The sequence below is a fragment of the Equus quagga genome, chromosome 14, assembly GCF_021613505.1.
Source record: "Equus quagga isolate Etosha38 chromosome 14, UCLA_HA_Equagga_1.0, whole genome shotgun sequence".
Lineage (NCBI taxonomy): Eukaryota > Metazoa > Chordata > Mammalia > Perissodactyla > Equidae > Equus > Equus quagga.
In genome coordinates, this window is record NC_060280.1 from 68945799 (window position 1) to 68967960 (window position 22162).

The 22162-nt window shown below is 45.0% G+C and overlaps 1 protein-coding gene across 1 annotated transcript in view; it reads left to right on the forward strand.

Moving 5' to 3' along the window:
* Positions 1-22162, forward strand: part of SORL1 (sortilin related receptor 1) — a 158164-nt gene that overhangs the window by 81839 nt on the left and 54163 nt on the right. The window contains exons 15-23 of the mRNA XM_046637979.1: positions 455-583; positions 1091-1176; positions 4980-5152; positions 6207-6338; positions 8742-8833; positions 10388-10634; positions 11295-11433; positions 16740-16913; positions 18735-18848. Coding sequence (XP_046493935.1) covers positions 455-583; positions 1091-1176; positions 4980-5152; positions 6207-6338; positions 8742-8833; positions 10388-10634; positions 11295-11433; positions 16740-16913; positions 18735-18848 — 1286 coding nt within the window. The remainder of the gene's footprint in view (positions 1-454; positions 584-1090; positions 1177-4979; positions 5153-6206; positions 6339-8741; positions 8834-10387; positions 10635-11294; positions 11434-16739; positions 16914-18734; positions 18849-22162) is intronic.

The following is a 22162-nucleotide window of genomic DNA, read 5'->3' on the forward strand; positions in this document are numbered from 1 at the left end:
TCAATAACATTGAATCCTTAGTTAAAAAAAAAAAAGATTATTCTTTTAATTTCACTTTTAATCCTTGCAATCATGTCAAGGAGAAAGGTCTCACTGGGTGTTAGTAATTCTTTAACATTTGCTCATCCCTTTTAACAAGGAGAGGGCAGGCCCAGAGTCTTTGGGTAGGGAACTGGATCCAGCTAAAACATTTGCTATCATTTTGTTTTTGACATAATGATTCGTATCACTTTTGTCTATTTATACCATATGATGGTGGTTTTCCAATTACGGTTCTGATATAAAGTTTCTTTTGGAAATGTATTAGTGTGAAAAAGTGAGCTCCTTTAAAGGGACGTGTTGAGTAACTCATAATCCGGGTGGTAGGCAGTATGGTGGCATTCACAGGGGTTGGTACTGAAGTGCCTGAGCTGTGTAAACCAGTGGCCTTAACAAAACCCGTTTGTCTTTGCAGTGACTTTGGCTTCAAGATGAGTGAAGATTTGTTGTTGGAGGTTTGTGTTCCAGATCCTGAGTTTCCTGGGAGGGCATACTCCCCGCCTGTGCCCTGTCCTGAGGGTTCTACTTACAGGAGAACAAGAGGGTAGGCCTCGCGAAGATTGCCGTGTCGGGGACACCTGGGGCCTGCACTTGGTGTGAGGGAGCATAGAGGACCACGTGGGTTCCTTTCCTTCTCTAAATGCTAGTCCCGGTTAGCAGGTTTCAAATAGTTTGGGTAAGATTTAAAATTACGATGGTCACAAAGTCTTCTACCGTCTCTGAGACAAAAAAGTGTAAGTTTGTAAGCTTTTCTGCAGCTCTAGTTGTATCTTCAGTCATGAACTTCAGCAAGGACACATCTTCAGGGGTGTTTGTTGAAGAGATATATGTAAAACTCTTGCCCAGGACAGCACTCCAAATGGTCTGGGCTGCCTAATCTAACTGCAGGCAGAGCCGATTCCAAATGGCTAAACATCCTCCCTCTTGTTCTATAGAGAATGAATAGATGAATTCTATTGTCCGTGGATAGGAAGTATGTTCCTCATTATGAAGCCTTCATGACCATCCTTTGATGTTTTTGACCTCTTGTTCTTGGGGTGGGGGGTGACAGCTATCGGAAGATTTCTGGGGACACTTGTAGTGGAGGAGATGTTGAAGCGCGACTGGAAGGAGAACTGGTCCCATGTCCCTTGGCAGGTAAGAGGTGGTTTCTTCCCTTTGACTTCTCGAGACGTCATTGAAGCGTTATTGTGATCTCAGGCCCAGTCTTGTGGCTCTTCTAAGTTCGTGGAGAAAGAAAATGGAAATTACAAGCATCACAGAGCTCCCATTTTCCCATAAGCTTGGTATCCAAACTAAATTTATTTCCTATGCCTTTATAGGAATAACAGTTATTTTTTGAGGGAAATCCGTTTGTTCATTGAAAAATGTTTATTCGGCATCTGTTGTATTCTAGGCCTGGGGGCTTAGGGCGCCCGTAGGTCTTCTGTGTGTTGCTTGATCTGTTTGTCATAGTTGGAGTAAAAGAGACTTATGGTTTTTGGAAGTAGCTAAGTGGTTTACCTTAACTTTTATAATAATAATTATAACTAATATTTTAATGGAATTTTACGCATTGTAATGTGCTTTTCCATGTGTTGTCATTTTAACCCTTATCCCTACCCAGTGAAGCAGATATTATTATCAGCTCCATTGTCTTTTTTTTTAATATGATGAAGCATGTTCAGAGGAGAGGGTTAAACAACTTATTTAAGGTCACACGTCTGGTAAGTGGCAAAGCCATAATTCAGACTCAAAGCCTGATGCTGTTACGTGGACATCACCCAAGTGGCAAATAAGTGTCATTCTCATTATTTTAAATTTTTTTTGAAGAAGAAGATCAGCCCTGAGCTAACATCTGCTGCCGATCCTTCTCTTTCTGCTGAGGAAGACTGGCCCTGAGCTAACATTCGTGCCCATCTTTCTCTGCTTTATGTGTGGGACGCCTCCCACAGCATGGCTTCCCAAGCGGTGCCATGTCCACACCCAGGATCTGGGATCTGAAGTGGTGAACCCTGGGCCGCCAAAGCGGAATGTGCGAATTTAACTGCTGCGCCACTGGGCAGGCCCCGGTCTCATTATTTTAGATTAGCATTATGCGTGCTAATTAAGAAAAACTTCTTTGGCATGGGTGCACATGCTATAAAGGTCTAGTGTGTTCCAGAACATGGTTTAAATTGATTAAGCAGTGATGGCACATGTCGAGGTATTTGTAATATAGACATGAAATTATGATCCCTTAACAAATAGTTAATCTCTTAGCATCTTTTCTTTCTTCACTGAGGTTCTGGTTCTCATTCATGTAGATTTTCCTTATTCCCTCTGAGCCCTTGCTCCTGCATACCTCTTGCTGGAGGTGGATGATTGGAGCTGACTTCCATCAGCGGTGGTGGTGTCTAATGGAACCACCATCAGCGCCAAATGAATCAGGAGACTCAATCGCGTTGTCTTCTGTGCGCAGGGCAGGGCGGCCCTCTCGTTCACTCGCAGCTTGCCAGCTTGTCCTGGTGTTTTTCATGCTAAGCTCATTAGTCCCTTAATTTAATCTTCCATCATTACCAGAGTAATTAACATACCTCACTGTGGAGACTTAAAAAGAACCCAGCTTCAGCAGATTCCCACAAATGAGCGGATAATATTCATATATTCCCCTCATAAGAGCTGTTATTGATGAGGGCTCGAGTGAGCGGGGTTTGAGTGATTGCTCTTAAGGGGCTGGAGTACATACTTTTGTAATAAATATTTCCGAAGATAATTCAGCAAGGGACAAAACAGTTTGTTTAAAGCCATCTAAAGTGGTAGGAAAGCTCTTTTCTCTTCTGATAGGAGAAAGTAGAAGAGGAAAGAAGTGGAAAAATCTCATTTGCAGTGTAGGCCCCCTCCTAAATGTTAAAAAAAAAAAGGCATGGCACAGAAGGCACGGATGGACCAAGAAGGGAAACAAAGATGGTTTCAGAGGACTGATGGGAACCATGACATCTTTGCAAAGATGAGGTAATCTGGGCATCTGGAAGGATTTTTAAAAATGAAGTAATTTTGGGCCTGGCCCTGTGGCCAAATGGTTAAGTTGGCACGTTCTGCTGCTGGCGGCCCGGTGTTTCGTCAGTTCGAATCCTGGGTGCAGACATGGCACTGCTCATCGGGCCACACTGAGGTGGCGTCCCACATGCCACAACTGGAAGGACTCACAACTAAGAATGTACAATTAGGTACTGGGGGACTTTGGGGAGAAAAAGGGAAAAAAAAATTAAATAAAAAAATCTAAAAAAACAGTAAAAAAAAATGAAGTAATTTTTCTTCCTTTATGATTGCTGAAATAGCAGATTTCTCGGCTGTGCTCATGTATGGCTGGGCTTGGCCAAGAATTCTGTTCTTCTAAGTTAGGTATTGCACAAAGAAATGCTGCATCTTCCCCTATGCCTGATCCTAAGGCAAGTGTTTCTGGACTCAGGCTCTGCTGTAAAGACATTAGTTGGTTAGAAGAAAAAACCAAAGCTACCGGAATGAGGTTTATAGATGTTAGAGAGAGATGTGGCGTGAAAGGCTCACTCCTGTAAGTATGTTGTATTCTCCATGAGCACGTGACAGCTTCAACGGGAGTTCTTGATTTCGATGTTATTTACATCAAACTCGGCAGGTTTCATCTTGACTGTCCCCTTCCCTGGGAATTATAGTGGGAAGGTTTTCTTGAAAACCGAAAGGAAAGATTAGTTATCATGTGGCAGCTTAGATACTTTTGAAGTGAAGTGAAACCAAAGGAAAAGAAGAACCTTTATTATAAATTATAGGTAAATTTATGCTTTTGATGCATTATCTATATTGAAGCCTTTTTAAAGCAGGTGGCTAGTATATGTTAACTCATTGAATGAATAGAATGAGAGAGAAAAAACAACAACAATGTATGCAGGCGTGCAGCAAAGGGCTTCAGATTTGCTTCTTGGTCCTATATGCAACATGTTATCAAAATGGACGCTTTAGACATGGAAGCAGGTGTATTGGTCATCTCTGTTCCCTTAGAAGAATCTGGATGTTTCCAGGCCATTCCCTAAGTGGAAGAGAGAGAGAGCACTAGCTCTTCCACTGCTAGTTGGCTGACACTGTCTCGTAAGCACTCTGGGCCTCTATTTCTCTATCTTAAAAAGTGGCAGCATTAGTAGCTACATTGTAAGAGCCTTGTGTAGTGTTAAAACATAGACTGTGGATCTGAACTGCCTGAGTTCAAGTCTTGGTTCTGCCATTTACTGGCTGTGTAACCTTGAGTGAGTTACTGAAATTCTCTGCTCTCAGTTTTCTCCTTTGTAAAATTGAGTTAATAATAGATCTTCCATTGTACAGTTGTTAGGCGGATTAAACAATGCCTGGTACATGGCATGTACATGGTGTATTTGTTACTTACAAATAGAATCTTTGTGATGATTATGTTGTAAAACATTTTGTAAGTAGTCTAGAACAAAGGTATTATTATTGTTTTGAAAATACAATAGAGTGATATAATTGCCATCTGTCATTGTGAAAAATATTGAATGGGTGAGCCAATAGATTAGAAAACTTATCTACAAGTCTTCAGTGACTAGTGGTCTCAGGTCAACCAGATTTTGGTGCTGTGTGATTCAGACTTAGGATGAGGGAGCACATGCAATTATTTTGTCAAGTGTGATTGAAGACTTAGCCTGAGCTCAGAAGTGTGGACGTTGGAGCATGCCTACTGGCGGTTCTAGGTTAAAAAAAAAAATCTAACAAGTAAGACACTTTGCAGGCAAAGAAACTAAGTTTCACAGGGTTAACGTGCCTGAGGCAGAAATGTGCTTCCATTACACACCTTCTAAGTCTGGATTCTTTTGTTCTTCTGCTTGATCCATGCCAATGGCTCTGAGGTTTATGTGAGAAAAAATAGGTCAGACATACTAGATCTTCAGCATCCCCCAGGTCTGCCCTCCCTGTTGTTTTGTGTTTCTGTGCAGAGGAGAACGAATTCATGCTGTACGCCCTGCGGAAGTCCATCTACCGCTATGACCTGGCCTCAGGAGCCACCGAGCAGTTGCCTCTCACGGGGTTGCGGGCGGCGGTGGCCCTGGACTTTGACTATGAGCGCAACTGCTTGTACTGGTCTGACCTGGCCTTGGACATCATCCAGGTGCGTCAACCCTTGGTCTGGTCGTGGGGCTGTGCCTTGTGACCACCCGAGCCTGGTAAGCTTCTTTCAGGAGCTTATGGCCTGATGGCCTAAGGAAATGGGTGTTAGAGGTTTTTAAGTCATAACTCACCTCAGCGCCTGCTGATGAAACTTTTCAGTTTTCCGTTTTAGCATTTTCTTTCCCTACCTGCCTCTGTCCTTGTGGGAAGGTCAAAGGGAGCCCCAAATATGTGCTCTTGCTTGTAAGTGAGGTCTCACTTTTCCTGCTAGGATAGGACTAGGAGTATAGGATTGTTAGTCACTCTATTGTTCCAGCTGCCTCTTTAGCATCCTTCTTCCCAGGCCACGATATAAATTATCCACTTCAGCTCTTCTGAACACAGTCAAGAACCAGGAAATAAGCTATAAAGATCCCCACACAGGCCAGATAGACAACTGTACGCTCCACCCCAAGCATTTTGAAGGAGATCTATTTGATCTTTATTCGTTGCCTAGTTAATCCTTTTACGAAAGCAGTTTCAACAGGTTCTATCTGCACTTCCAACTCAGCAGAGGTTTTACAGTGCCTGGGTGTTTGAGGGAGGGTGGGGATGGGGGCAGGCATGAACTGCTGAGTGGAGCTGTCCCAGCAGTAGCACCTGATGGCTCAGAGCCTCCCAAGGAGGAAGACTGAAAAGCAGACGTGAGAACTTAAAAATAACTGCAGTCTGGTTCCTTTTACTTTAAAAGCAAACAGACTCACGCGTCTTGGTCATCTCCGGCTTCGTTATTGTCATCCGGCACAGTTCACTGACCAGTGTTCGTAATGATAATGCAGAGTCGTATAAGTGGTTAAGTTCTGTTTAGTTACTGTGCTTAAAACAGGGAACCACAGTACAATTTAGAAATGCTTTTGTTAAAAACTGGCTTCATTCATCTGGAAAGTTTACTAATACAGAGCATCTCATCCCTTGCTGGTGAGGCCGGTTGGGTAAAGGGTGACCATCCTTGGGACTGATTTGAAGGAGGTCATTTGAGCATTTCACAGCATTTCTTCCTCTTTTTCTCTCCTCAGCGCCTCTGTTTGAATGGGAGCACAGGGCAAGAGGTGATCATCAATTCCGGCCTGGAGACAGTAGAAGCCTTGGCTTTTGACCCTCTCAGCCAGTTACTCTACTGGGTGGATGCTGGCTTTAAAAAGATTGAGGTATGTGTATACCATGCCGTCCTTAACTGAGTGAGGAGGGGGAGCACCTGAGCTTTGAGCCGGATTTGACACAGAGGTAGGAGCCAGTGTGTTAAATTACTCTGGCAATTCTCTGTGAATTCCAGAGAATGGACCAGCAGAGCCTCTGGAGGAGGAAGAAAAGAGGGATAGTCTTGAATTATTGCTCACAGCCTTGAAGGTCCCACATGAGAACAGGACGCCTGAATCTATCAAACAGATTTCATTAAGATCGCTGAAAGTTTATATTTTGGCTAGCAGAAGCATAGAATAGTAACAATAATGATGATAATGATACCATAGCATTGTTCTAATGCTATAAAATCAGTACTCTGGTATTATAGTACTCAGAGCAATAACGGCAGTACTTGATCAATCATTATCGTTAATCATTAAGCACTCACCATGTGCCAAGCCCTGTTGGAACCAGCTGGCAGGAATTATTTGATTCACTTCTCACAACAACCCTTTGAGGTGGGTAATCTTATTATTACCACTCACCTAACTGCAACTTAGCTACCCAAGGCCACAGGAGGGTAAGAAATGGCCTCTAAACCGCCAAAATCATTGTCTCATAGGCACGCTTAACTTGCAGTGCCTGCTGAGGCCCTGGGGAGCTGTCTCAGTACCTCTTTATACTGACTTTCTGTGGAGGTATGGCAGGCGGGTCATGTGGACAGCACAGTGGAAGCAGGGAGGCATAGATTGCCGAGAGATTGGCAAGACAGAAGGCAGAAACGTGAGAGACAGCCCTGGGTTCAGTCTCTATTCTGCTAGCTAAGGGACTCGGGCAAGTTTCTTATCCTCTGAGCTTCCATTTCTTCATCTGTAAGATGAAGATTCATTTACCCGCTCAGCCCTGGGTTCAGTCTCTATTCTGCTAGCTAAGGGACTCGGGCAAGTTTCTTATCCTCTGAGCTTCCATTTCTTCATCTGTAAGATGAAGATTCATTTACCCACTCAGTCATTTGACAAGTGCTTTCTGAGCACATGATAGATGCCAGGTGTGGTTTTAGGTTGTGATGATCCAGCAGTTGGCAAGACACACAAGTTCCCCTTCTAATAGAGATTAAGTTTTAGTGGAGGAAGCACAGTAACGAAGAAATAAGCTGATCAGTTCTGTTGGTGTAAGTGCTGCAAGGAACATCAAGCAGGCGGTGTAATCGTGTGATTTGGGACGTGGGACAGCATTAGAAAAGGCGGGTAGAGGAGGCTTCTTGAGGATGTGACATCTGAGCTGAGCCCTGACTGGGAAGAGGATAATTAGAGTGTTCAGCTCACAAGGTGGCTGAGAGAAGTGAATGAACACATGCACAGTGCTTGGCACACACTGTCCATGTGTCAATGATCTTGTTATGCTCTTTCTCTCCTTTCTTTAGTTGTATGTGGTCAGCACTTTGCTAGGTGCTAGAAGGATACAGGCAAAGCCTAAGTGTCCACACTCTCACAGTGGACAACTCAAATGCTGTTTGTGCAAAATGGTGTAAGATGAGTCAGTGATGAGAACTACAGATGCTCATTGATCAAGGTGGGTCAGAAGAGTTAGCAAAGGAGGTGGGCCTGGAGGTGAGTTTTGAAGGAAGGATATGATGTGATTAGAGAGCAGAGGGCAGGCCTGGGAGGGGATTTGGCTAAGAGCAGACAGGAGTGAGGATGTCAGGCCTGGAGGATAGCCATGAGAAGACCAGCCTGGCTGAGGTTGTAGGAGCTGAAGTGGAGGAGAGAGAATTAAGAGTCTGTGGAGACTTTTTTTTTTTTGAGGAAGATTACCTCTGAGCTAACATCTGCCAATCTTCCTCTTTTTGCTGAGGAAGACTGGCCCTGAGCTAACATCTGTGCCCATCTTCCTCTACTTTATATGTGGGACACCTACCACAGCATGGTTTGCCAAGTGGTGCCATGTCCACACCTGGGATCCGAACCAGCGGACCCTGGGCCACCGAAGCGGAACATGTGAACTTAACTGCTGTGCCACCCTGCTGGCCCCCGTGGAGACTCTTATTGCAAGGCTGTGATGTTAAGAATTTGTTTTGTGGACAATGCAGAGCCATGGGTGGCTTTGGAGGCTGGAGCAACATAGGCAGGTTAAATTAGTGAACCATATCGAGGTCTTACTTTGTGCAGATCGTCATGCCCCTGGAAGTGGGGGCACAGGTGGTGCTGGCTTCTCTGTCAGACTGTGAGAATTGTCACATGAACCAGAGGAGGGGAAATCAGGGCAGGTTTCCCCGAATGGTCTGTAGGGAAATCAGCTGGCTGCAGAGGGGCGTGTCTGTAGGCAGGAGCTGAGTAGGAGACTTTGCAATGTGGGCCTTTTAAGGAGCTCAGATTCATCTTGTCTCTCTCCCACCCGACCCTTGCCCCCTACCCGCCCTTTTTTGTCAGGTAGCTAATCCAGATGGCGACTTCCGACTTACCATCGTCAATTCCTCTGTGCTCGATCGGCCCAGGGCTCTGGTCCTCATGTCCCAAGAAGGGTAAGTGTGGCCCCAAAGGAATTCAGCATGTGTCAGATGCTGCAACAGACAGATTCTGATGGGAATGCAAACTGCTGGACAAAGACTTGTTTCTGATGATGGTGGTTGGAATAATCTCTTAACTGCAAGTCTTGAAACCAGAGCTTAGTCATCTTGGTCAGGTGACTCCATTCCCTTTTCATTTGTAAGCATCGGAATCACCTTAGGCATCCAGATGTCTCACATCTGTGGGGTTTCTCTAATAAAAGGTAATATTAGAAGTCTCTCCATAGGCATAGTCAGGACTGGTTGGATGTTGTAAGCATTCTTTATCTTGGGTTTCATGCTCAGTACAAACATTTAATCCATCCCATCTTTTCCCTGCCCCCACCTCATGTTGGTTTTCTTACTAGCAATTTGTGTGCATTGGGGAAATGCAAAGGTGCTTTTTATTAATTTATTAACTTAAGGAAGCGTAACTAAAAGGGAAGTTCTGGAATAGCCTTTCTACCCTTTCTTCTCTTATAGCATTTATGATTGAGAATTACATCCACTTTTCAAAAGAAAATTCTGAAAGTAATGTATATAATTGATTAAAAATGTTAAAAGGGATTGGAAATTTATGAAATGAAAAATATTTGTTTCCTCCTTTCTCTTTCTCTCTTAACCCTTTACTCTCACATTTCCTAGCAGTAATCATGGTTAATAGTTTCCTGTGTATCATTTAGAGTTTTTTTTACCCATCTACAAACATGTATCTGTAAAACACACAGACACACGCACGCTTGCATGCATCAGATAGAATCATGGGATATATAGTGTTCTGCATGAGTTTTTTTGGTGAGGAAGATTGCCCTTAGCTAACATCTGTGCCAGTCTTCCCCCATTTTGTATGTGAGATGCCGCTACAGCATGGCTTGAGGAGCGGTGTGTAGGTCTGTGCCTGGGGTCTGAACCCACGAACCCTGGGCTGCCAAAGTGGAGTGTGCGAACTTGATCACTCCACCACTGGGCTGGCCCCTGTTCTGCATGTTTTAAAAGCATTTAATATGGTTTAAAGATAGTTTCACGTGAGCGCATGTAGATTTTTAGGCTTCTTGATATTCTTTTTTATATACCACAGTGTATTTTGAGGAGTATACGTGTTATATACACCTAAATATATATTCTGTCAGCGCTCTCTCTCCACGGGCTTTGTGTCTGTGGATACAGAGAGCTGCCTGTATTCATTTTAGTATGGTGTCCTCAGGGGTTCTTGGAACCAATCTTTCCTGGATATCAAGCGACACCTGTATATATATGTATATATTTTTGCTAGTATGAACAGTGGTGTGATGAACATCTTTGTGCATTATCTTTGCGTGACTTGGTTATATCCATAGATGTATTCCAGTAAAGGAATTTCTGGGTCAAGGAATTGAGGGGTTTTAAGTATTATAATTACAGATTATAATAATAATGCTGAAATAATCGGCCGACTTGTTCTTGAGGAGCTTCTTAACCTCTTTGGAGTAGTATTTGAGCTCCCGTTTCTCTAGTTCTGATGTGAGTGTGCTCTTTCCTGGTTTTAACCAGACTGATGTTCTGGACTGACTGGGGAGACCTGAAGCCTGGTATTTATCGGAGCAATATGGATGGTTCCGCTGTCCATCGTCTTGTGTCAGAGGATGTGAAGTGGCCCAACGGCATTGCTGTGGATGACCAGTGGATCTACTGGACAGATGCCTATCTGGACTGCATTGAGCGGATCACTTTCAGTGGCCAGCAGCGCTCGATCATCCTGGATAACCTCCCACACCCCTACGCCATTGCTGTCTTTAAGGTGGGGCCTGCTGACTCTGGGTAAAACTCTGGGTTTTTACCCAGAGTACAAACCCATCTAGGTGAGAGATGCTTGTCTCACTTCTAGGAAATCAGCTCATTTCTGAATTTGAGACAGTTTACTTCAGCGCCTATGAAGGGATGCCAGATAGAGGTGCCATGGGTCCAGGGTGCTCACTGTTCACATTTCAGAGGGTTAAAGGTTGAGGTTACTTCACATGAAAATTCCCGGTTTGCCCTTCGGTGTTTGGTAGCCTCATTTTGGGTCCGGTCTTTGTCTCTTGTGAGGTTTGCTCACTTTCTTCCTGATGGCTTAGCTGAGCTCTGCACCACCTCTGCTGCCTGTCACTTCTGCTTTGACTTGAGAGAACAAAATGGTTCTTCCCAACGTTGGGAAGCAGATTATGAACTGAGGGGTTGGGCTTCTGGTCAAACTTGAATGCTTATTGGATAGATACACTTGGGCAGTTCCTTCTGTGTGGATATTTGGTGAGGTTTGGATAAAATCCCTGACTCTTACATTTAAGTGGAGCCTTGATCAGGCCAATCATTCAGCCAATGAATGTTAGGTGTCCTCTGCATGGCAGAGCTCCTGTTCTTACTGAGGGCCCGCAATAAGGGACCATAGAGCTGGACTAAAGAGCAAGGGCTTTCTTTTCAGAATGAAATCTACTGGGATGACTGGTCACAACTCAGCATATTCCGAGCCTCCAAATACAGCGGGTCCCAGATGGCGATTCTTGCAAGCCAGCTCACAGGGCTGATGGACATGAAGATTTTCTACAAGGGGAAGACAACTGGTAAGGCAGCGTCTCCTCCTTAATCTCTATCAAGTTGATCTCTAGAAAGGGGTTGGGTGTGGGCAATCTCTGCTCAGAGCAGGATCTGGCAGCCTGCATCTTTGTTGTCACGACAACATGCACATTATTTAATTTCTTCCTAATGACATCTTAATTTCTTTTCTAATGATACACAAACAGCTGGAAGATGGCATGTTTTTGCCTGCTGGAGTGTTGGTGCTTGGTGGGTAATTACACCCTCCTCCTGCCTTTGGCCCCTTACTGATTGGTGGTGTGGTTTTCTTGCAGCTGGAGAGGCTCAGCATATGCTTAATCCCCACTGGCACCCTTACAGGGAGTGACGCTGTGCTGGGTGCACAGCCAGTTGCTGCTTCCTGACAGGGGTCCCATCTTGTTCTCTGTTTGCCCAGACGACCTATTGCTCACTGAGCATCTATCTCCCTTGTAATACTAGGTGTCGTTATGTGAGCACTTACCTAATTTGTCCCCACCATGGAGCTCTAAACCCCAGGAAGAAGGAGATTGCGTCTTTTTTTGCTCAACAATTTTATGAGTGCCCATGTCTTAGTGTGTACTCAATTCATATTTGTTGAAAGCGGAAGGGATGAAAAGGGAAGGGAAGAGTTGCCGGTGAGTGTAGCTGGCTTTAAGGTTGTTGGGTAAGGCTTTGAACCTGCTGGTCCTGGAGGGAGACTATTCAGTAGAAAGCCTTCTTTCTTACTTGACTGCCCTTTCTCTTGTCTATCTCCCAAACATCCTATTGATTTGAGAGGAGAGAGATCAGGGTACTCCCAAGAAGAATAGTCCCTTTAAGAAGCACCCTCTTTATCTCAGCAGGATTAAATAGCATCCTGGTCAGCTGACTCTCCTTTATTGACAAACTGCTGGGTTTCCTGTTTTGAACTGGAATGTTGACATTGCTTTGTGGGTTTTGGCTGGCCCTGTGCTAAGAGAAAATTGACAAAGGGAAATAATATGCTTATAATAAAGGAAACTCAACCAAATCAAAGTCGGGAAGGCCTGTATGGGGAGCTCTCACACCCTATCCTACATCGTCAATTACTCCACACAGGAGGAGAGGTATGCTTGCATCTCCACCAGGAGGGTGCTGATCAGGAGGAAGGAACATTTTCCTCCCTGCCTGCAACAGTTCAACCAATGAGAAGCCACCACACTCGGCCGATGAGAAGTTGCCACCACCCTCAACTCTCTCTCCAATGGACTTTCCTTCTAAGCAGCCTGACTCAACTCCTTCTTTTCCTCTGTGGAAGCAATCCCCTTCCTTTGTTTCTCGGTGTTTGTCTGTGGTTTGCTGTAGCATGCAGATCCCAAATTGCCATTCTTTTGGCTATTCCCCAATAAACTCGTTTTGAGGGTAAAATAACTGGCGAATTTGCTTTTTTGGTTGACAATGTCACTGTTATCCTTTCGGGGCCAATGAAGATAGCATGAGAAAACTATAAAGTATCCTAGAAATGTAAGGCTGAGTTATTGTTATGTCTTCACAACTGACCTGTGAGGTGGGGAGGGCTGGTATTATCATCCATGTTTTATAAATTAGGGAATAAAACCTCAGATATGAATTAGCTTTCCCAAAGGTTTTTTGTTCCAGTTCTGCCACTAAATGGAGAAGTCACATTCTTTCTTAGAGGATGTGCCTGTTTTAAAATAGGGAGAGATAAAGGAAATCGTGTTTCCCAGCTCCAGTGGCTGAAATCTCAGAGCCTTTGCTGGAGGACACCCACCCCTACTGATCGACCTTACTAGCAAGCTGTGTGAATTGTCAGCGTTTCTCTAAGTTACTACCCAGTCCAGAAGAACAGGTCTTTCTTTTGACAGGTGCTTGTACGCATTTGTTTGCTGAGTACACAGCAGCTTGTGAAACACAATGTCCAGATGAGCTGGTGGTCCCTGGGCTCCCCACTCCCCAGTCTTGGCAGGTCACTTCATCCCAGCTGACCTGCAGTCATAGCCATGACCTGGGGAGTTACTCTGGCTAATTTAAATGAAGGTGACTCTTTTATGCATGCAGGGGAAATCACAGCCTATCTCCTACTTCTAGGAGACAACCTGCATGTAGACCCAGGGCCAGAGAATCAAGTTTGTAATCTCTGATTGTATTACATCGAAGCTTTTGCAATGGCATTTAGTTGCAAGCACTCCTTGTATGCATTGGGTGCCTCTTGGCCTCGAACTTGTTTGCTCTAACCTGCCTGCTTGTTTGGACACTGCGAGAAGATTGCAAATTCATGATGCCTCTTGGCAACCCTTTGTGCCATTTAAGGAATTGCTTTGTCATAAGCACCACACTAATGTGTTTTATGGGTTTATGTAACCTCAGTTAATCTGCCCGAAATGTGTACTAAGAATGTTCCTATCTGATAGATGAGAAAGTAAAAATTAGGTTCAGTAATTTCTACATCACGCATTTCGTAAGTTGTAAGAATTTGAACCATGGCCTGGTTGACTTCAGAGCTTGACTTCAGTAAAGCCATCAGGCTGTGCTCCCTCTATCATCTGTTGTTGGAATAGCAGCGCCTGGTATATGACAGTGATTTAGAAGTACTAGATTTTGATTGATTCTTGTTTATGATAAAAATTTTGTTCACTTGGAACATCTGTCAATTTGGGATATTTGGTTATAAATAGATGCAATTCTTGTCTTCATACCTGGCTGATTTTTGAGTAGTATTACTAGAATTAATTCCTCATAAAGAGTGTTTTTTCTTCAAATGCCTTACTTTGCAAGCTTATTGATGTATTCAGTTGATGCTGCAATGGGTTAAAATATTTTACAGCTCTTGTAATTCTCCTTCAGAGCCTGCAGTAAGCACATGCTTTTACATATCTATAATGAGATAGTTTGATTTTGATAGTTGCCAAGTGTATAGATAATTAAGCAAGATAAGAAGAGCCTTTTTTGTTCATAAACTGGTTTGGAGGAGTTTTCCAAAGAGGAAATCTGAAAATGTTCTGAATATGCCCAAAGCGGAAATCTGAAAATGTTCTGAATATGCCCAGTGAAGACATCTTGGGACTAAGTGTTTGGTCTTCTATGGGGATATCATTAGAGATGATGGCTGTCATTTGTCCAGTCTTCATGTTGGGATGATGCTCTTCATAATGCCCACCTTGCCCACACGAAACCGGGGCATCCTGCATGACGGGTGTGTGGCTATGTTCTGGAGGAACTCTGCTGAATTCTCCCTCCATGCCCTCCCAGGTTCTCTCTGACGTGGTGACCCATTTTCTGTTCTGTGGCTCTGTACCATTCAGCACACTCCTGCTTTGCCTAGCTCTTGGGGTCAGTGACTTGGCTGGCTTGATTTGGCCTTTGCCTCTGGATCCTGCCTCTCAGACTGCAGTTTCAACCATCTCTGTCTAGACCAGCCTCCTGAAACTCTGCATCCCATTTTGGGTTCTATACTTCTGGCTCTTGTTTGTTTGGGTAGGAACATTTGCTCTGCATGTGAAAATGTTAGTCACGTTATTTTACAGATACAGCCCCAGTGAAAATATCATCCTGTAATTAAGTATTTTTCAAATATTCTATTGTTTAATTTCTTGGAACGTTGAATGATATGTTGTCCTTTAAGTATACAGAACGTATTCCAGATCCTTTTGGAGTTGTTTTTCATTAGTGGCATTCTGCATTTCCTCCCGTAGCTGCTGGCATGTGTGTATTTGAGATAAAGGAACAGTGTCTGCCCACGGAATAGATCAGGCTGAACTGATTTTTGGCATTTCTGTGCTAGTCGGCTAGTTATTCTACTATGATAATTTCAATCTTTAGAGTTGATCGAATTATTTTTGGAAACTTTTGAGTGTTTCATCATATGGATTTCCCTCTGTGGGTGTGTGTATTTTGTCTATTTGATAACATCTTGTACTCCTTGGTCCTTAGCATCAAAACAACACTGTTGCCGTATCATTGTGAATTTTATTTTATATGGGTAATGCCAATTAAACACTAATGAAGGGCCAGCACATCTGAAGCTACTGCATGAATCATCATCCATGTCAATACTGGTTGTCATTAATGAACCCCATTTTCCAGCTGCAGGCCAGGATAGTCATAGCTCGAATCTTGGCGGGGTGGAAATGGATTCCTTGGATGTGATTCTGTCCGTGAGGTGGCACAACTGAAGGATCATCACCAGTTGAGTTTTATCACAGCATTTGTTTCTCCCTATTTTCATGATCAATAGTCATAGGCAAAAGGAAAAACATACCTTTCAGAACTTGCGTGGCTTTTATGTTGCTCAATAGTTGTATCATGTTTTCAGTTGTTACAAAATGGTTTTTGTATCCTCTCCCTTCCTTCCTGGAAAGTTGTAGGGGATAGGAAAACACCTTTTCTATCATTGTTCATCCACAAAGGTTCTCTCTCAAGAGGCAGTGAAGGGTTGTATAGACTCTATCTGGCACTCTCTTTGGAGAGCTGAGCCAGAGAAAAGATTGGAAATAGTGGGAGAGATCAACATTAACTAGTCCTTATGTGGATTTATTGCTTGACAGACAGTGGCGAATGAGTCCTGTGGCTGGTTCGTCCTTTAGCTCAGCAGCTGTTCTCTGGAGCAAAGGAATTGAGAAGGGGAAGCCCGGAGTTTTGTCGGGGTCGGGGTGGGGGCCGTCATGACTCAGGTGTGTGTTCTAATTAAGGGCTTTAGGGTCATAAGGAACAGAAACCCACTCAAGCTAACACAAGTAAAAAGCGCTATTGAAAGAATAAAAGGAGATAGTGAGGAACCCAAAGATAGGAAGTACAGGGGAGCATTATGGGGACTGGAGCTAGGAATGGCTCTAGCCATTGTCTGTCTGTCTGCTCCCCTCCCCCCACCCTGGGTCCCTGGTGCCCTTCTTTTCTCCATAAGTCTGATCAGGCTCCGACTCTCTGCAGACTGACCTTATGTGCACACTCTGACTTTGTTTCTGCGCAGCTTCTGGCTTGTCCTCCATCACCTTTGACACCCAAACTCTATGACTTTTCTTCCAGCTCCAGCTCCCCGATGACTTATTGGTGTTTCAGTATCTCAATTCCACATTCCCAGGATGAACAGCTGATGCCTGGTATGGGTCCAGGGGAGGCTGATCTTGCCGAGGCCCCATGTGGGTCAGGCCTTCGCTCAGGGCTCTGAGCAGAGGTTGTCGGCGCTATAGCTGCCCCAGCGCTGGCCACTTCACCTTTCTCTTTTGGAGCTTCATGTTGTCGTGTCTGTAAAATGAGGCGGTTGCTTTGGCTCTCAGCCCTCCATTCTCTAGCTCCTCTTTATTAACCTGGGTGCTGCTGTCTGTCTTCTCTCCAGGAAGCAATGCCTGTGTGCCCCAGCCGTGCAGCCTGCTGTGCCTGCCCAAGGCCAACAACAGTAAGAGCTGCAGGTGTCCAGAGGGCGTGGCCAGCAGTGTCCTCCCATCCGGAGACCTGATGTGTGAGTGCCCTCACGGCTATCAGCTGAGGAACAACACCTGTGTCAAAGAAGGTAATGTCCCTTTTCTTTCCTGCTCATTGTCCCCCTTCCCTTCTTTCCTTCTCCTCTCTCCCAATCTCTCTATTCCCTGATGTTTTGGGGTTAACAAAAATACCCAAGGTGAAAATAAAATCCACTGGATACTTACAGACAGCCTGGGTTAGGTTCTAATGCTGGTGCTGCTTCAGTCCTCATCCAGAACAGGCCTAAGCTGTTTATTTAGAAATAGTAGCTGTGCCTTTTTTTTTTTGTTTTAAGATTTTATTTTTTTTCTTTTGCTCCCCAAAGCCCCCCGGTACATAGTTGTGTATTTTTAGTTGTGGGTCCTTCGAGTTGTGGCATGTGGGACGCTGCCTCGGTGTGGCCTGATGAGCAGTGCCATGTCCGTGCCCAGGGTTCGAACCGGCGAAACCCTGGGCTGCTGAAGCGGAGCACGTGAACTTAGCCACTCGGCCATGGGGCCGGCCCCTAGCTATGCTTTTTGGTTGAATGTCAGATGATACGGGCTTTCCTCAGAGGCCACCTTCTTTTCTTCTGCCTCTTCCTCTCCCCATCCGGCCCCCAGGTCTCAGTTCTCCAGCCTTTCCTGCTTCCTATAAGTTGACCCACCGTGTCTTGGCAGAAGGACTGGTTTGACTACTTCATGGTTCACCTAGTCTCACCTAGAATTTTCCTCCCTCTTGCCTCCCTGGCAGCCTGGAAATGTCCTGAACTTTCAAACTGATGTTGCAAAGGGCTTTGAGCCTCCACTTCCAAGCTGTGACCAAGTGGTGGCAGCAGCCTCGTCCCACTCCTCCTTTGAATCTGAATACACGATTCTAAAATTCCTCCCCTGAAAACCTGTTTAATCCTTTCCTCCTGTCTAATTTTTACCCTGACCACCTCTGCAGTCCACGGGCTCTCCGTTCTGTCCCTGTGGTGAAGCCGTGGAAGAGGGCCTTGCCACGGCAGGCCCGACTGATGGCCCGAATTCCAGCTTGTCCTTATTTGCAAGGTTGTTTTTGCTTTGTAATCATAACCTCCCTTCTCACGGCAGCCTCTGAGTCCAGGGCAGGGAGACACACAGAGGAGCCTTATGTTCTCTCTTCCTTAAGAAATACAAATGGGATAAAGAGGAGCCTTCCCTCCTTAGAGACAGGAGCCTCTCTTTCAGGCTCTGGATGTTGTCTTAAAGCTATTTGGAAAGAAACAGAGTTAACAATTCCCAGAGAAGGTGGAAAAGGCTTTTCTAGATTCCCTGTTAGAATGCCTCTGGTTATGCAAGCAAGAGGCCAACCATCACGTGTTCTTGACCCAGTTTACTCAACAATGCATTTTTTCTGTGTGAGGAATTATAACTGCTTGTTTTAAAGAAGTCACGGGGTCGGAAAATCCCTCAGAGTATATAAAGAAAATCTTTGTAACCCACATGGTTGAAAATTGAATATATGTGAGTATGTGTAACTATACATATGTATATAACTATAGATAGGTTGAATATGTGTGTTTGAATGCTGTTTAGACACAGTCTATGAAGGAGCTCTGTGTGTAGCTAGTGGTTTTAATGTTGATGTGTGTTATCTGTACCCGCTGGACCCATTGGCATCCTCACTCCCCTTTTTCGTCTTCGTAACCACCTCTGAGGCTCCTCTTCTCCTTTAATTGTAATTAAAAGAGGGAAGAAGGAGCCTTCTGTCAGATGCTTCCTTCCTCGCATGCACATGTGCTTGGCGTCCTCTTCCCCTTTACCATCTAAGGCATGTTATTTGAGGAAGAGAAATGGAAATGCGCAAGAGAAGGTCTGTGGTGCAGCAGTAAGAGTGACACTGGTGTCGTTTCCTCCCCTGGTGCTAGAGAACACCTGTCTTCGGAACCAGTATCGCTGCAGCAATGGGAAATGCATCAACAGCATTTGGTGGTGTGACTTTGACAACGACTGTGGGGACATGAGCGATGAAAGAAACTGCCGTGAGTCCTCCGCCTCGACCGAGGTTTCGGGATGTTAAACATTTACCGTTACTCAGAAGGCCAATCAGCTCCTCCTGGGTGGGACCTACAGTCTAAGGTGCTGGCCAATGGCCCCTTGTGATTGGTGATGCCCGTTTAAGTGGAAGGGGCTTGGAGAAAAGAGAGAACACATTTCCATACCCAATTAGATATATGTTATTACTCAAAAACAAACCCACATAAGTTAGGGGACTACTCATTACAAGAAATTCACAAATAGGCATCACAGGGCTGAAACTGAGCCGATTTGGGAGTCAGGTGATGTAGGCTCTAAGTGTGGCCCTACCATTGTGATAAAGCTGGTGACCTGAGGCAGGTGACCAGGTCACAGTCCCTGATTTGTAAATTCAATATTTAGCCTTTTCAGAGATGGGAAACAGCTTTTACCTTGTATGGCACTCCGCTCAGTTGATGTCACTGCCTGCCAGGCTCAAAAGAGATTGTTCTAATTGATTGGTGATGCCTAGTTTGGCTTGGAATGTGGGGTATGTGTGCATGTAAATGCGTGCCAGGTCTGTGCTCAGGATCCGAACCTGTGAACCCAAGGCCGCTGAAGCAGAGCATGTGAACTTAAACACTATGCCACCAGGCCGGTCGCTCTTCATTTAATTTTTGATAGCTTTGACTTCATCTTCTAAGGAGGTGCTTTGCCCTCTGTCAATCAATAATATGTTCATACATTCACTCAGTAAGTATTTATGGAGGACTCTTTGTTCTAGGCTCTGTGCTGGGCCTGGGGACATTCTGGTGATCGAGGTGGACACAGAGTTTAGAGTCTGAAGGGGGAGTCAGAAAAGTAAACAGCCAGTTATGTTACAGCAATGAGAGCTGTGATGGGGAAGCCCCATAAGCACACAGGAAGGGCACCCAGATCAAACCTGGGTGGGTGCTTTTGAAGAGCCCTGAAGGGTGAGTAGAGGTGAACCAAGCAGAGGTGGAGGGAGGAAATTTCTAGGCCAGGGAGCAGTCTGTATGAAAGCCCAGAAGTGAGAGTGTTGCCTGGTCAGGAAACAGGTGTGGGCATTGTGAGCTTGAGTGGCAGCAGTGGGGCAGTGGAGGGTTGGACTGGTACGTGGGGCCCAGAGCAGCAAGGGCCTTTGAACGTTATCAGAAGAGCAGTTGGCAACCAGTGAAATGACATGATAAGATTTAGCTTTGGAAAGATAAGCTGTGGGCAGAATGAATTGGATGGGAGAAAGGCCAGAGCAGGGAGGGCAGAAACCAGTCTGAAGGCTTCTCTTTCAAATATTTCCCCTTTGGAAATCCAGAAGCCCATTTATCATATTGTGCTGTAAGAAGAGATTAATGGGTGGCTCCTGGCTCCATATACTCCTCTGACCTCTGGCGGATGTATTCAGCCAACTGTCTGTAGAGCCTGTGCCAGCTTCCCATGCCACTCCACCCAGAAAGCAACTTGAGAAGCAATCAACTCATAAAATTCGTCTGGGCCTTGTAATACTAGGTACTGCCCTTTCTGGCTGACAGGAGATTATTTACTAAACCTTTCTTCATCATATTTCCTTGGCTTCAGTGGATGCCTTTCACACCAAGGGAGAAGAGCTTGCCAAATGGCAGGTTTGGGGGAGCACTAGCTTCTCTGCATGTTGCTTTTCTGCAAAAAAGACACTGATTAAACCTTCTCTGTCTACCAGAGTCTCAGAAAGGTGTGGTATCTGTGAGGGAACAGCCAGAGCTCCTTAAAAATATTAATAAATATTAACAGCATTGGAGCAGATCCTGGGAAAGACTTTATTACATAGCAGGGTGGGAAAGGAGTTGCTTCTTAGAATTAACATGTTGCAAGAAAATTGTCCAGACATGATGAGACATAGTGGAAGCAGAGAGATATAAATAGATGACCTCGTGTCCAGTAGCTAGTGATTCCTCCTTGGGCTTTGGTTTCTATTACATGACAAACTGGGACCTCATATTGGTTCAGTGTTTTGAGAGAAAGACCTCCCTCCATCTTCAGAGAGTGCTGCCCTCCCACCAGCCCCTGAGCTCTGCTGCCCGCCTCAGAGGTCTCCACTCAGAGTTGAAGCTTCTCCTCTGGGTGAATTATGCAGCTGGCTCTGACCTCGTCCTGGCTTAGTGTAAATGCAGCTGGGCTTGACCTGAGACTTGCTTTCTGCTCTGCTTTCTTGCAATTCCAATTGGCTCAGGTCCTGACTAGTCAGATGTGGCAGAGGTGAGGCCGTGAGGGATGCAAGTGTTAAAATGTGGAGCCTGGGAACCAAGAGAGAGGTGCTTATCTGTGCCTTCCTGAGTGTATCCCTTATCAAGGGGAGAGAGCAGTGTTTCTCATGATGGCGGGATGCGCCCTGTCCATGGGCAGGGTGCAGGAGGGGGACAGTGACTGCACTACTGTCTGGGAAGTTAAATGAGGCATCCTGTCAGCTGCCAGGAAAGAGGAGTGATGACAAAGGGAGACGCGGGAGGATGTTGTCAGCAGATCTCCCGCCCTCTTAAACAGACTCCTGTGCCGGGTAGTTGTCAGGCGCTCAGGGTTTTAACGTGAATCCCTGCGGTCTTGTCATTTTTACATTCATCCCCTGCCTCCCACCACGAGCTCAATTACAGAGAAGAAATGGAGCCTCAAACAAGAGCCGCTGGGAATGCCTCACTGCGCTCTTGCTGTTGGCTTTTCACTTCGCGGCCCACCCCGCCCCCTCCATCCCAGAATTCTGTCCTGTCACATCACACCTCATGTTTCAGCTGCTCCCGAGAGCAGCCTGCCTTCCCAAAGCCTTTCCTAGAGGGTCTTTTGTTGGATTTTGGAATTGTACTTAAGCCCAGATAATTTCTCTTTAGAAGAGGGAGAAAAATCTAATTCTGTACTCATTCTGGTGCTGAAGGGCGTGAGGAATGATGAGGAAACGAAGTGACATTTATTTAGAGCTCATTATATTTACATCCTATTGAATGAGTTCTGGTCCCCAACTTTGCTTATTTACCTTCATGATAATGCCATGGGGTAGATATTATCTCCATTTTACAGTGGAGGGAAGAGAGGTATAGAATGGTTACATAAGTAAGTTGTAGGTGGTAGAATTAAGATCCATATCTAGTGTTTCTGACTGTCATCACAAATGCTTGGCCACATTGCCTTATTCTCCTTATTCTGTGGAGAAAACAGGTTCAGGGAGGTTAAAATTAATTGCTCAAGGAAGAGGCAGAGCCAAGATTTGAAACCCAGTCTTGACTGCAGGGCCCATGTTCCTGCTGCAGAATTCTACCTCCATGCCACCTCTGTCATCTTTATGATGAGGTGCCAG